Below are 14,921 nucleotides of genomic sequence, written 5' to 3'. Positions count from 1 at the left end.
TCCCAAGTCCCAACCTCTGTTCTTTATTAGATTTATTCGTCTTTTCCCTCCTGGCTTTCTCGAATTGTTCGCAAGCCCTCCTTGCAAAATCTTCCCCTCCCCATAAAAAAAATCCCAAAGATTTACCCACTACCACCTCCTTCTCAACCAAAGTACTAATTTCCAAGACACCCTTATGCACCCCTTCCAAAGCCCCTTGTTCCCCTTCTCTCTCCTTCATTACTTACTCTTCCCCCCCCTCTTTTCCTCCAAGCAACCTTTCCTATGCTTTCCTCCAAGCAACCTTTCCTGTGCTCCTCTCCTCCCTTCTCCCCTTCCATTCCCGTATCAAGGCCCCCTATTTTTCTTTTCCTCTTCTACATTGTTTCCTTCTTCTCTCCCCTTCCCACTTCCACCATAGCCTTCCTTTTCCTACCGCCAGCCCTTTCTTTATTCCCACTCCTGTTGTATTCCACCAAATGGCTCTCCACCACCGCCTCCTAGGCAAAGAGCCTACTAGTATTATGAGCACTTACCTCTTTCTCTAGAAGTTCGGCATCTGGCCCCTTGCATGCACTTTTCATCGTCTTCATCAGTCACTGATTCTGTGCTTTCTTCCACTAGCTGTGATCTTGAGAACGTCGAAACTCCATCTGCACAAGTAGAACTGGACAACGACGGCATAGAACTTATCGTACTATACCTAACAATGGTTGTGCCATCCTCCTTCAGAGTAACGACATCCTTCCCAAGTCTTTCCTTGCCTTGTCTACCACCCTCGCTGCAATGTTTGGTCTTGCCTGCTGCCGAAAACGTTCCTCTTCACGGCCGAAGCTCCACCTTCTTCTCTCCTCCCTTGAATTTGGTTATCACTCACACCCAACCTTCATCTTTATTCCTCGAGTAATCTCCCTTACCATTTGATTTTTTTCAAAAAGTCTTTTCTAATTATTTTCTTACCAATTATATCCTTACCCACCTAACCCCCAGCCCATTTGATACATGTCCCCTTCGAAAATTGTCAAGGTCTCCATTCTTTAAACTATAGGTCCCATTCGAGCTTAATGTCTCATCAGTTCCCTCAGCCCCCCATGCCGTTTCTTCTCCCCCACCACTTTCACACGTCCCTCAGTCTCCCTTACTCCCCATCACCTCCCCTTCCATGTGTCCTTCCTTGCTAAATCCTCACTCACTCAAACCTTATGAAACACCACAATTACCCTCCCCCCCCCCCACATTATCCACTTCTCCTTCCTTTGGATGACTCTTTGTCTTCACACCGTCTATACTATGAGCTCTATCTCTGCTAACAGACCCTTCCTTCCCCTCTCTCAAATCCTCCCCTTTCCCACTGTTCTCTTGAGCCAAACTCAACAAAGTCCTATCTTCTCCTTCCACGACTATTCTTAATTCATAGCTTTCCCCTGCATATAGCGGCTTCATCCTAATTGGAATATCAGCGATATCCTCCACTTCTACCAGTATTTTGGCCATGTCCAATCTATCCCAGCTTCTGTTCTTATCATCAAATTTCAAAAATCTCCAGCAATACTTCCCTATCTCCTCAAACGTGATGATACTCCACGCATGTAATGGTATTCCAACCATGGCAATCCAAAAGTGCCCTTCTCTTCCTCTTTCCTTCTTCATTCAAAGCACCTGCTGCAGGAAACCACCACCCCAGTCTGAGGTCAAGGTCCCTCTCTGCCCTCCATTCTGCTTCCAGCACCTTCTGAGCCCAATCTCTACAGTGGAACATAAAAAGGTATACAGTCCTGCATTCAGCTTCCTGATACCCAAAACCTTGCCATGTCCCCACTCAAGGTTTGTCCAAGCTTCCACCTTGTCTACATCCAAATCCAGTCCAATAAATCTTCCTACCAGGCTAGCGCTTAGCACCCTCATCCTTCCCTCCAGCTTCCCAACCTTCCCAACGTCAACTGTCAACACCGCATCTCTCCCTTTCCTTCACATATGTTTATGCTCTGTGGTACCTCATGGCTACCTTGGAACATATTAATTAAGTAAAATGCCATGAACTGTGACCTCTTTGTAGGTGACTCATAAATTAATCAATCTGCAATTGCCCTTGGCAATGTGGACTTCCCATATTTGGAAGGTCCCATGATCACTAAACCATATCCACATCTCAGCAGTGTTTTAAAAGCGCAAGGGCTAATTTGCGCCTGAGGCGCACGCCTCGCCTTGCGCCTTTTTAAGAAAGGTGCAAAATTACAAAAAAAAAGCTAAAAAATCAAAAAAAAATGCCAAAAATTTTTAAAAAAATGCAAAAAATTCAAAAAAATATTAAACATAATGTTAATAAAAAATATAAACTTAAATTTTAAAATAAATGTTTTAGAAAACCTATTATCTAAAATTAAAATACATAAACATAACAAGTAAAGCGTATTCAAATGAAAATTTAAAAATAAAAGCAAACATATAAAGCATTTTCAAGCATGTAAAACCCACAATCTCTTTTTCTCCTTAATTGCATTGCTTCAAGCAGCTAATGTGATGTAAAACATATTGCATTCTTAATTCTATGAGTCGCCTTTGTACCACGCCCCTCGAGGCAAGCCCGAACAAGTCTATGTTAGGGTCTGAAATTCTTATTTCTCACATAAAAAATAATGATTTTATAACTTTCATTGCCTTTTAAAGGCGCATCAGGCGCATAAAAATTTTATAACTTTCTATGCCTTTTAAAGTCTATGTTAGGATCTGAAATTCTTATTTCTCAATCAAAAATTCTTAAAGGCGCATCAGGCACACCAGGCGTGAGCCTTTTGAAAGGGGTGCGCCTAGGACCTGGGCGAGGCGCATACCCCAAAATGCGCCTCGCTTGTGCTCCTAGGCGCGCCTTTTAAATCACTGCATCTCAAACACATAGAAAAGACTATTTTCAGACAATATTACTTTATTATATATCTCAATGTCCATCAAGTATAATTTTGTTGTTTATAGGAAAAAGGCCAAACCTCATATGCGGAAAAAAAGGCATCTATAGTCTATAGGTGATGCTCTCAGCTGTATGAAGCACAAGCAGTGCATGAGCAGGAGGGAGGAGCTTACTTATGCATAAGAGGATGGAGGATTGTTCGGACCGAGATTAAAATTTCATCACGTATCGGGGCGTATCGGCTGAAACGTATCATATCGGGGCCCTTTTGATACGCCCCTACACAAGGTGTTTTTGGGGTCCCACCTATTTCAGGGGATAAACGGGCCTTAAACCAACCCCCCTGAACAAGTTTCAAAGAAAAAAAAAAACTTACAAAAAAAAAAGAAGAGTGAGACAAGATACAGCCTGATACACCCCATCCGATGTATCGGGCAGTATGGATATTTTGAACCTTTGTTCTGTCCCATACAGATTTGAAAAAATAAGGTTGACAAGGAAGTTCAGATCAGTAGAAGTTTAGGTTTATTCTTACAGGGTGGAGAGGAATTTACAAGAAGAATTAGTGGTCAACGAATCACTCAAACATTCAAACTCATATGACAAGTTTGAAGCAGGGCACATCAGGATCAATGCAGTGGATGAAGTAGAAGAGTAAGAAATCTGGAGGTAGCTATTCTGGGAGGCAGTTTTTCATGATCATGGTGAAGATGGGATATATGGCCTTATTTTGGATAAGAAAGCATCAGTTTTATTGATTATGTAAGCAAATAATGCACAAGTATGCAAACAACTTTAAGAGAGAACAGTTACTTCTATCTCTCCCCAAAATAATTTATTTTACAACTGAGTCCAAAAAAAAAAACTAATTCCTTGCCACCCCTCATTTACCTAATGCTTCTGCCATACAATTAGTTAATATTGGCACCCACTAGATTTTTATTTGCATATTCCTCGTCAGCCATCTAAAATTCTTGATTTCATTTACATAGGCCAACACAGCTCTTTCACTCTTCAGCAATCAACCTATCACCATCTTAGAATCTCCTTCAATGAATAATTTGCTTAAATTCATGTCCCTTGCTCACTGCACACCATCCATAAACTCTGCTCTTGTAGAACCTCTCACTTCAAAAGGACCCAAGAACAGAGCAAGTATGGTTATGTTTGGCAAGGTTTCTTGCCTCTAAACAGGCTTTTTAGAAGCGCTTTTTAGATAAGCACTTAAAATTCACTTGGTAAGGTGCTTTTTTGGGTGCTTTCTCTAATGAAAAAATGCACTTATTTGACAACGTTGCTTGGTTCAGAACGGGCTTTCACCACTAGGGGAGGGAGGAACCAGTTATAGCCGGTTGTGCCTCTCGAAGACGAAGGAAGAGGGACAACCACTTTAGTAGGTTATCGGTGGATTGTAAAAGAAGAGGAGGAGGCAAAAGAGGCAAGAATTTCAGGGGTTTTGTGGGAATTTCCCAGCAGTCTTCGAGGAGGAGAGAACCAGCCCCAACATCTCCTCATAACAGAGAGAGGAAACCGACCAACAGTGAGGGCTAGATCTGGGTGGTTATGGATACAAAGGGAACGAGAAGATCGGGGTTTGGGAGGGAGGGGAACTGAAGCTACCTCGGGCAGAACCAGGAAGAGAGAAGTCTCAAGTAAATGACAACCACGAGCCAGAGACAATCGTAACAGAGATTGCAGCTGTTTCAGGTGTAAGGGTGGAAGAAGCTGGGGTGGAGTCAGTAGACGAAGGCAGAGAGGACGGAGTAGACGTGGTTGAGACCTCGAACACAAAGTCCCATCTCAGACTGGGATCGAGGTGTCTCCAGATAGATTTGAAGATAGTTTCAGTCGGCAGGAGGTGAGTGAGCTCAATGAGGTGGGACTATCACCGGGAATTCTCCCTTGTCTTTCTTCTCCCCTTGGAACATTTCCCATTTCTGCTCCACCTCTAATTAGGGGTAACACGGGCTGTTCTGAAGGGGAAGGGAAGACTCTATTGGCGTCCGGGGGTAGGAAGGCTGGTACGAAAAGAAAAAGGGGGTGGGAGAACCAAGTAGAGTCTATAACAGGAAGAGAAAAACACAGAAGTTGGGGGAGAATAATCAGGGGGAGGAGGGATCAGGAGAGAAGGAGCTGTGGGACGAGGCAGATAGTAATCAGGAAGTAGGAGAGAAGGGGTCAGAGAGGAAGAAGACATCAGAGAGAAAGAGGAAGGTGGGAATCGAAGAGTTAGTAGAGAGACAGATAGAGGTAGGCAGAGCTCTGGGCCTGTTTTTTCTAGGGGGAGAAGAAACGGTGAGGAAAGCCATTGATCAGTACGAGAGAACTAGAAGGGAGAAACAAGAAGAAAGGGCTAACTGGGGAAGTGCAGAAGAGGGAGGGGAAGAGGGGGGAGGGAGACACGCAGGGCTGACGGAAGAGGAATCGAAGGGCAGATAAAGGGGGAGAGGGGAGCAGCGGGAATGAAGTTGCTATCCTGGAATGTAAAGGGTTTGAAAGATGGGAAAAGGAGAGAGGTGGTCAAGAATCTTCTGAGAAAACACAATCCAGATGTTGTCTTGTTTCAGGAAACTAAACTGGAACCTTTCAATTTAAGGGTGAAGATTGAGATTTGGGGGTCAGAGAGAGGAGAATGGGCCGAGGTGAATGCAGCGGGTATGTCAGGGGGGGTATGGTGGTAATGTGGGACCCAAGTAACATACGGAAGGAAAGGAACAGGAGGACTTTTGAAGACAAGGCTTTTAGCATGGAGAAGATGATTGTGGCTGTGGGCAGACCAGTGGTAGAATAGGTGTTGTTTCTTCCTGAATTCAGCCAACAAAAGAAGGAGGATCTTGGGAGTGGGTTAGGGAGAGATTTTGGGATATGAAATATGTAATGTAGAGCCTGTTATCTAATTTGGTAGTAGGCTCTTTTGTTTTTCTTTGTTTCCAGGTGTTGTCTCATCACCCTGATCTGTGATTTCTTTTCATTTAATAAAATTTTTGCCATTTACTTATCAAAAAATACAATGAACAGACTCTTCAAACTCCAAAAATATAGAAAAGGAGCCTCTTTACTTCTCCCTACACTCAATTTTTTCTCCTTCGTGGGCCTCATTCCAAACAAACCCCCTTTTAACCTTGCAAACACTTTTGAAAATTGAGCTGTACTGAGGGATTCCTGACTGTTGAAACGTCTTACAGCATTAGGCTTCTTCTTCACATCCCTCAGACCCCTTTGGTCACCAAACTTGAATCTCCAACATCTGTCACAGGCATCAGATCAAATTTTGAACATTTTCCTAGCAAAATCCTCCCGTCCAATAAAATGTAAACCCAAAGCCTTACCTCCACCTTTTTCCAAATCAACTGTCCCCTCAACTACATGAGTCTCATCCAAGATCACTTCCTCAGCATCTGAAACATCCTCAATATTAACATCTTTATGATCAATAATGCACTGTAAAGGGTTAGTTCTATATTTGTTTCATCTATAGGATTTAATTCCCACGTTCTTTTCGATGCTTCCATCGCCTTGAACCAACCCACCTTCAACACCAACACCTTTCATTGATCCCACATCCCCTTGCTGAGGAAGTTGGGATAGATGTTTATTTACACATACCTATTTTAGGAATGGATGTAGCATAGAGTGTAATTGTTTTTTGTCATTTTTTGTTTGGGTCATTGGTATGGTTTGTAAATCCAGATTGGCTGTTGGATTTGTTGGTTGTGTTTTGGTCCTGACTTTTTGGAGTTTATGTTTGGTAAAATTTGGGAGTCTCTTATTTGGGGTTGGAGCCGCAAAGATCGTATACTTCCTGCATGTTTTTTTCTTTTTATAAAAACTTTACTTTATTATCAAAAAAAAAATAGAATTTGCCTATTATGTGTATCCCACTAAAATGTTTTATGCAGACAAGGGAATAAAGGAAAAGTATCTTTTTTCACTTCCATTACAAATTCTCAATATCACTCAAGCAGCTCAAGTGAAAGCTCGTGATTATTGATCCAACCTGCATGCATTATGTAGTTTTACTGAAATTCAATTAGAGAAAAATAAATGAAAAATAAACTAAATGAAGTTCAAAGACTACCTGCTCAAAAGAATGGGCTTCACTACCAGGAACGCTGTACCAACATTTTGGCTCTCCCCTGAAGGCATATGAGAAGCAGAGAGTGAGAGCTTTGCAAATGATTAACTGTTTAAGATCTGGTTTTTCCATGAAAGCAAGAGGCCACATTTCAATTAACCCAAGAATTACTACATAAAAGAGAGTGAAAATAGGCGACTTTTTGGGGGAGGATAAATGAGAAAAGGATATGTATTGACAACCAAAATAAATTATACACAACAAAAAATACAGACTATTTTTTAATGAACATTGCTAGTGCATCCGGTAAAAGAGTCAAAAATGTGCAAAGCACATTTCAAAGAGGGATCCTCACGCACAAGGCTATATTAGTTTAAAAGAATCAAAAGAAAGATGGAGAGAGGAAATTGCTACTGCATTTTCATTAGATCAAAAAAAAATTGCCACCATACTTTCATAACAAAAATACATATAGTTTAAGCTAGACCTGCTCATGGGCTGGGGTTGGGCTTGGATTTTGCCAAATTTTGAATGGACCTAGCTTGAAACCCGAGCCTGAAACAGTATAAAATGTTCGCAGAACAAACCCAAAGACCACCCATGAACAGGTCTACTTTAAGCTAACATGTTAGGGGGAAAATGTGACTGACAATGTCAGACAAATGATATTTTTCAAAGAGCAAGGAATGAAGATTGATGTTTTCATAAGGTATCACAGTATGGAACTATGGATTCCATCGATAGATGAGGAAGCATCCCTGCTGTACAAAAAGTATGGATATATATGAAGCCATACACCAAAATACCAACCCCCAGGTCTTCAAATTTGTTTCTATTCTCATCATTACAAAAATGGATGAAATCCAAACCCTTAAGCTCTTCTAAAATGGAAGTCCAAAAGAAAAATAGATGTTCAATCTTTCCCATGACAGCACTACAAATACAAAAGGAAACGCAAGGACTCATCCCTCTCCAAAGACGAAAATCAAGAGATAGTCCCACCATGATATTCTCCCCCAACAACATGCAAACCCAACCTGTCAGAGAATTTGCTCATATTTGGACCCATCTGAATGAACTATTTAATATTGACTAAAATTATATTTCCCAGATGAAGTAACGCACTTTCCATGGTCCTTGGGTCTTTTCAGCATCCACCCCATGATTGATTGTTGGTCTCTTTCCACTACTAGCAGCACTAGGTAGCTGTCTGGATAACAAACCAAACATAACCCTGGTAGTAGAAAGTGCAACCATCAAAGTTATATCTTGTTAACGGTTTATAAATACTCCACCCACTTCAGAGATGTGACCTCTGTGAATTTAATAGGGTAGAGGAGTGGAAGGATCCAATGTCATAGGGATTGAGGTTCTTCTTGATGAAGAAGGTGCATATTATGATTTTTCACATTAAAACTAATAAAAAATGATCAAGGAAATCCAATACAACAAATGCACCTGATTTAGGCCCTATTTCTAGTGGAACAAAGACGGGTTGAGCTAGAACAGAAACATGCAGAAAGTCTGACATGTTAATTGCATGGAATGGACAGTCACATCATAACTTCAAATGAACTTAAAATGGCAGAATGAACACCATGACTCTCACAATGTGATGCCCCCTTGATTGTAAACCTGCTTCTCCTTCTTCTTCTTTTGGTGCTCTATCCCTTTGGTAACTTTTCTACCAATACAAGGTTGTTCCACGCATCTTTGTCGTTACAATTTTCACTTTTATTTCTTCATTCAATTTCTTTCAATCAAAATAACTTTCAATGTTGTCTAACCAACCCAAAAACTCTTTGGGTTCCAAATCACCATCAAACTCAATAATATGAAGCCTAACACTGTAACCTTGATTGGATTGTAAGGCTCAAACTTTGTGATCTTCCATCGCTAATTGTTACTCCTTTCATGCTGGTCACCTTTAGGTTGCTCAATGTCTTCTTCACTTGATTCTTTACTAACAATGTTAGAGGGCTGTTCATCAATTCTAGGAGCTTTCCCCCTCCTTCCTAGCTCCAAATCACTTGTTATGTCACCATCTCTAACAGTATTTTGGGCTTCAGCAAGACGTTCAATCTGATCCTGCAGCCCTCTTACAGCCTCTTGGAACACCTCTACAGTGACATGGTGTGGTCTTCTACCACCCCTACCACATCCACCTGTTGCAGCCATAATAATCTAAGGAAGATACAGCAAGAAGATGACTTCTGTCTCCTACTTATTTCCCATTGCATGGAAGAATTGTATTGTTGTCACCCTCCTTAATCCATTTATGCTTTGACTTTTGTCTCCTACTTATTTCCTCTTTATGGAGTACATCATCTTCCAATTGTTTCCACAGGGACCATCTAGTTTCCTTATCTCCTTCCCCAAAAGTACCCCTTCCCTCCTTTTTATCTAACTCCTCATTTTGATTAATCGATGTTTGCTTCCTCTCTTCAATCCTCTCGAACTCCAAAGTGTTCCATTCCTTTCAATTTCCTATGAAATCTCATCCCCTTCCATTGAACTCTTGGGTTGCTCTCCCCCCCCCCACCACTCTCTAATCTTTTGTGAAAATCCCGAGTGACACAACCACATATTCTCAAAGCGAAAGAGGGCTGGTCCTCTACCATCAAACTTCTTAAAGATGGAGACAGGCCAACGGTCCGAAGTTAATTCAGGCAAAGCTCTATACACTATACCACCCCAATGCTCCTCCCAATCCACCGAAAAAAGAAATCTATCCAGTTTGGAGCAAATTGGGCTAGCTTGGAGGTTGGACCAAGTATAATTACTATGTAAGAGAGGCAATTCTTTAAGCTCAAAAACATTTATGAACTGATTAAACCTTCTCATACTTGTAGTAGTACCCTGCCTCCTATTATTTGTTTCTTCAGTAAGGATGATCACATTAAAGTCTCCGCCAATATACCAAGGTCCCTCCCGCAATCCTCTTATATACCCAATTTCTCCCACATTTCCTTCCTATCCCTATATCCATTCACACCTTACAAATTTGTTAAAACCCATTCAAAATTGTCCTCCACTTGTTAAAACTTTATAGATACTATGAATTTGCCCACAAGTTCCTTAATTCCAATCATATTCTCCTCTCTCCACAAAGTTACCATACCCCCAAAAGACCCACAAGATTGGAACCATTGCCCAACTTATTTCCATAGTCCTCCAAACACTTCTTGCCCATCTACTATCAAACTCTGCTAATTTTGTTTCCTGAAGGACAAGAATTTTGAGATTCTCTTTTCTTACCACTTCCTTAATGGTTGTCCTTTTTCTAGCACTACCTAGACCATGAACATTCCAACTTAGGATCTTCATAATTATCTTGTCCTTCAGGAAACAAAATTATCTTCATAATTATCTTGTCCTTCATAATTATCTTTTTCCTCCCCTTCTACTATTCCCCTTCCTACTTGTCTTTTGTCCTTTCCCTTCTCACACTAAACTCTTTGTCACCTTCCACCCCTTTTGAGTATTTTTAATTCTTCTTTAAACAACATGGTTATACCATACACCTCTCTATCTTCCTCGCCAATACTAATTTCCCCCACACTGCAAAAATAATTGAATCAGTCTCGAAATCCAACTTATTGTCGTCTGACAAACTACAATTCACCCCAATCTCCATCGACGTCATCTACGTCTTCCTTTCGAATTTTGGTATGTCTTGGGTTTGGTCGCTCCATTACGCTTCGACTAGCATGGGATTCTTGAGACACAGCCCTCAGTCTCCACTGTCAAGCCTCCTTCAATCCATAGAAGGACTAAGGGACCATACTCGATTATCACTCACTGATTCATCAAAGATTAAGTTATACAAAATATTTAATAAGCCAGAAACTAAAGACATTTCAAACTCTCTGAGGTTCCTCACCAGCCCCAAGTTCCAATTCAATCCAGTAGATGAGGGAGATCCAATGAAGTCAAGCACATGTTTTCTTTAAAACTTGAGAGAGCAAACAAGGAAGGAAATACATCTTTCAAAGGAAGCTCCCCAACCCAAACATCTTCCCAAAATCTAATTTTATTACCATAAGCCAAGTCATACCTGACATGCAACTAGATTAGCTCTACACAGAATACTAGCATCCCAACCATTCCTTGAAAGTCCATAATACTTGAAATCACTTTATGCCACAACTTTCCACACTCCAAGGGGAAGTGCCATATCCACTTACCTAAGAGAGACAAGTTTTTCAAGATAATGTTTCCAAAACCCAATCCACCTCCTATTTCCTTTTGAACACCTTCTCCCACCTCACCAAATGATCCTTTTTCCTATCTCCCAATTCCCAAAGAAAATCCCTCATCAACTTCTCCACTCTTTTCACAATTGCTTAAGACATCCTAAAGATAGACATGAGATAAACAAGGAGGTTAGCCAACACACACTTTATCAAAGTGATTCTCCTACCCAAAGAGATATAGTTCCTTTTCTATCCAGCCAATCTTTTCTTTATTCTCCCCACCATCTTTTTTTTTATCAGCAACACAGAAAAGATTCATTAAATTAAAAGAATGTGTACAACAAGAAGTTGTGGGTAGACAAAAGGTCCACAGAAACCCCACTAATTACAAATACAGACCCAAGCTTAACCCAACAAAGCTTCATTCTCTCCACAATCGGGCTCCAAAAACTAGCAAATCTCAGGTTACCATCTAGAGGTAATCCTAAATATTTTAAAGGCCACTCCCCTCTCCTACACCCCAAAGACTCAACCATAGAGCTTAATTCCTCTAGCCAACACGGACTTTATCAAAGTGATTACTTGACTAGGCACATCAAGTAATTAAGTATGGTCCCTTAGCCCTCAGTCTCCTCCGATCCACAACCTTTCATTCTCCAGGGGGAAGTGCCATAACCACTTAACTAAGAGAGCCAAGTCTTTCAAGCTAATGTTTCCAAAACCCAACTCACCCTCCTCTTTCCTTTTGACCACCTTCTCCCACCCTCCACTCTTTTCACACCTCAAAGACTCAGCTAGTCAGCCAATAGAGCTTAACTCCTCTACTTCAACATTTATAACAATCACCACTCTTGTTCCAATTGACTTTTAAATTAGACATTCTTTCAAAGAGGTTTCTCCTTAAAATTTTTGTTTAATACAAAATTACAACCTTGTTTAGTTATTAATACTTTTTTTATGCAATTACACTATTAATACTAGTTATAATAAAGTGTCATGTGCAAAATATCATAGTTAATTGATCTAAAATGCTACTGTCTTGTAAATTCTAATGTTATTAGTATGTAAATTGATATGCATGATGATTGGTATGTAAATAAAGGGAACTAACCTAGAATTTTGTTTTTTCCTTTGTGAAATTTTATTACCTAGGCAACGCCTAAATGACTTGGCACTCCACTGCCACCTAGAATCACCTAGACACCTTTCCAACTATGGGGGTTTAGTTCTATACTAAATTTGGAAACTTTCGAGTAATGGCATTCCTCTAATAGCAAGTTCGATTAAAGCACTTGTAATAATAAATGAAGCACATCAAGTAAGCATATTTACAGATTTCCATAGGTTTTGAATAGTTGTAGATATTATTAGCAAAAAAGGCCTTGCATTAATATAAAACAAAATGCATTAACCAATCCAACTAGAATGAAAGAGAATAACTAACAAATAGAAATAAACAAACACAAAATATTAAAGAAGAAAATGCATAGCAGATACATACCAGTGTAGGTAATTCATTGAATAAAAACAATGGTCTTCAAAATGCCAACAGAAGGATGAAAAGAGCATCCCAATATACAGCCAGGGCACCATGACACCAGCAATATTATGGTGGACTGCACGAAGCACCGACCCTTGCAGTTTGGGCAAGTTGTTGAGATTCCATGGACTAGCACAATACTCATTCCATACCTCGACCTCAACTGAAGTTGGCCTTGGATCATTTACACGAGGAAAGCCACTTCCATATATGGATGTATCCAAGTCACTGCCATACAACACTTCGACTTCACCCACTGACCCCTCCACAATTTCCCAAAACCTTTTCTCAATTTGCAAACGTGAGACACATGCTGACCCAAACCATTTCCTTTTGGCCCGGTCAGCCAAACGCCTAAAAGCATCCAATGAGAAATGCTTTCCAGGAACGAAACCAAAACTATCTTTATCGGAATTTACACATTCCAAGCAATACCAGTTACCAGGAGGCACCTTCTTCAATGGTGGTGAAAGACAATAAATATGCCAACCCTTGTTACACCTATCACACAATAGCATTACTTCTCCATGTAGTCCACTTCTGCATTGTTCGCATATCTGATCCAAATCATCTTGCTTCTCTAGTGTACCTACCTTTGTTCTCTCCCCACCAGAATTTCTCCGTCTCTTTTTAGAACTAGAAACAACAGAGCCCTGTATGCTCTTCCCATTCCCACATATTCCTTTCTTATATCTTTTCACAGATTTGTCATGATTTGACTGACTGTGATAAACCTCGTAATCATACAAATGCTCCCGATACAACTGGCACAAAACATGTTTCGAGCACTCTGAAATCTTCCCTACTGATCTCACGAACCTAAAAACCTCTGCCCATTTCTTCTCCTTTACAACCTTATCATAACCTCCATAGCGTTTAACAGCATTGAAAAGTTTACACAAATCCAATTCTTCCCCTTCAAAAACCACCCTCTTCTTTTGTCTCTTCCCACTGTGATATTCCAAAAACCGGTTGTACTCCAATTCAAATGTCTTAGGATCACAGGCAGCCACACGCGCCTGCAACTGATGAATTGCTTGTGTTTTTGTAGGAAAGGTGAATGATTCTAAGTCTAATGCAAATGGGGGTTTCCAACTCTTGGGTGGAACAATTCGGCAGATCCCATATGGCTCTGCTTCCGGCCTGATCTTATATATAAACTCTAAAGGGTCCTTAAATTCTTCTTCTGTTGGATAAAAGACAGGAGCCTGTGGTATATTCAATGCCCCGGATGAAGATACAGCAGAACTGTGACCTGGAACCCCTTTTTCAACTGCCCTAGGTCTTCCTTTCCCCATTAAAAACAGACACCATAGAGAGAAACCTAAAGGCGCGCATACACAGAACCTTAACTACAAAGAACAGAAAGAATTCCTAGGGTTTTGTTAGCGTACCATTACCTGGAGAGTTTCGACTTTGGACGTGAACCTTATGGAGACTGATCCGCAGTGTCTGCTGTTTCGGTTGTTTTCCGGTTGCAAGACTTTCGAGTGGGAGGGAGTATTTTCCGTGGGAGATTTGATATCGGGACGGGATCAAAAATCAAATTTGTTTATAGGTTGCGAAAAAATAAGGTTTAAGTTTTGGGTTTAAATGTTGCTGAAATTACAGAAACATCTCTATTTATGATTTACTACTTTCCTTTCTATCGGAAGTTCGGAACTTCTTTTCGTCGTTATCGTGCTTCACCCTTAAAAGTTTCACCTCTTTCCCTTTTGAGGTCATGGGGATAACCGGATAAGTAATAACGTCACCCTTGGAAAATTGGAAGGACGGAATGAAACCGTCCTCCCACATGTGACATACACGTGATACACATACCCTTTGACGTCACATCCACTGCCAACTGGCAACACCAAAGGACATGATTTGTTCCCTTCAGTCTATGCAAAGAAGAGTCATATTTTCGCGAAACACTGGATATAACTTGACACGTCAACGTAGAAGACGAGCGAATCACGCTTTGACTAAATCCAAAAGATACTTTAGAGACCGTTTGGCAGTCTGAAACTTTCTACTTGAAGGGCTACACAACGCGAGTAGTCCATCGCGAGATTCGATACCAAAGTCTCCGCTACGAGCCTACGACCAGCAGAGACCTGAATTCACATCTCCGCCCCACAAGGAGCCGCCTTACAACGCCCCACAGCACATCCCTGCTTTGTATTGAGAATATCTCCTAGTAATAATACCAGAACCGATGATGTCATCATCGGGAGATATTCC

At 40.8% G+C, this 14,921-nt stretch overlaps 1 protein-coding gene across 4 annotated transcripts in view; it reads right to left on the bottom strand.

Annotated features, from left to right (window-relative positions):
- LOC104596082 (transcription factor jumonji (jmjC) domain-containing protein) overlaps positions 1-14,408 on the bottom strand; it is a 122,490-nt gene extending 108,082 nt beyond the window's left edge. For 2 of the 4 annotated variants that reach the window (XM_010257104.3, XM_010257102.3), the window contains exons 1-2: positions 12,657-14,131; positions 6,963-7,020 (exon numbers count right to left, since the gene is read on the bottom strand). In XM_010257104.3, coding sequence (XP_010255406.1) covers positions 6,963-7,020; positions 12,657-13,993 — 1,395 coding nt within the window. In that variant the 5' untranslated portion in view covers positions 13,994-14,131. Of the gene's footprint in view, positions 1-6,962; positions 7,021-12,656 lie in introns of all 4 variants that reach the window. The other 2 variants (XM_088895608.1, XM_010257101.3) reach the window with 2 other exon arrangements.
- Positions 14,409-14,921: the final 513 nt, after the last annotated feature.

This window comes from Nelumbo nucifera, chromosome 1, assembly GCF_055504915.1.
Source record: "Nelumbo nucifera cultivar China Antique chromosome 1, China Antique-T2T, whole genome shotgun sequence".
NCBI lineage: Eukaryota > Viridiplantae > Streptophyta > Magnoliopsida > Proteales > Nelumbonaceae > Nelumbo > Nelumbo nucifera.
Note: the sequence above shows the minus strand (reverse complement) of the source record. Positions and strands in the feature narration are given on the sequence as shown.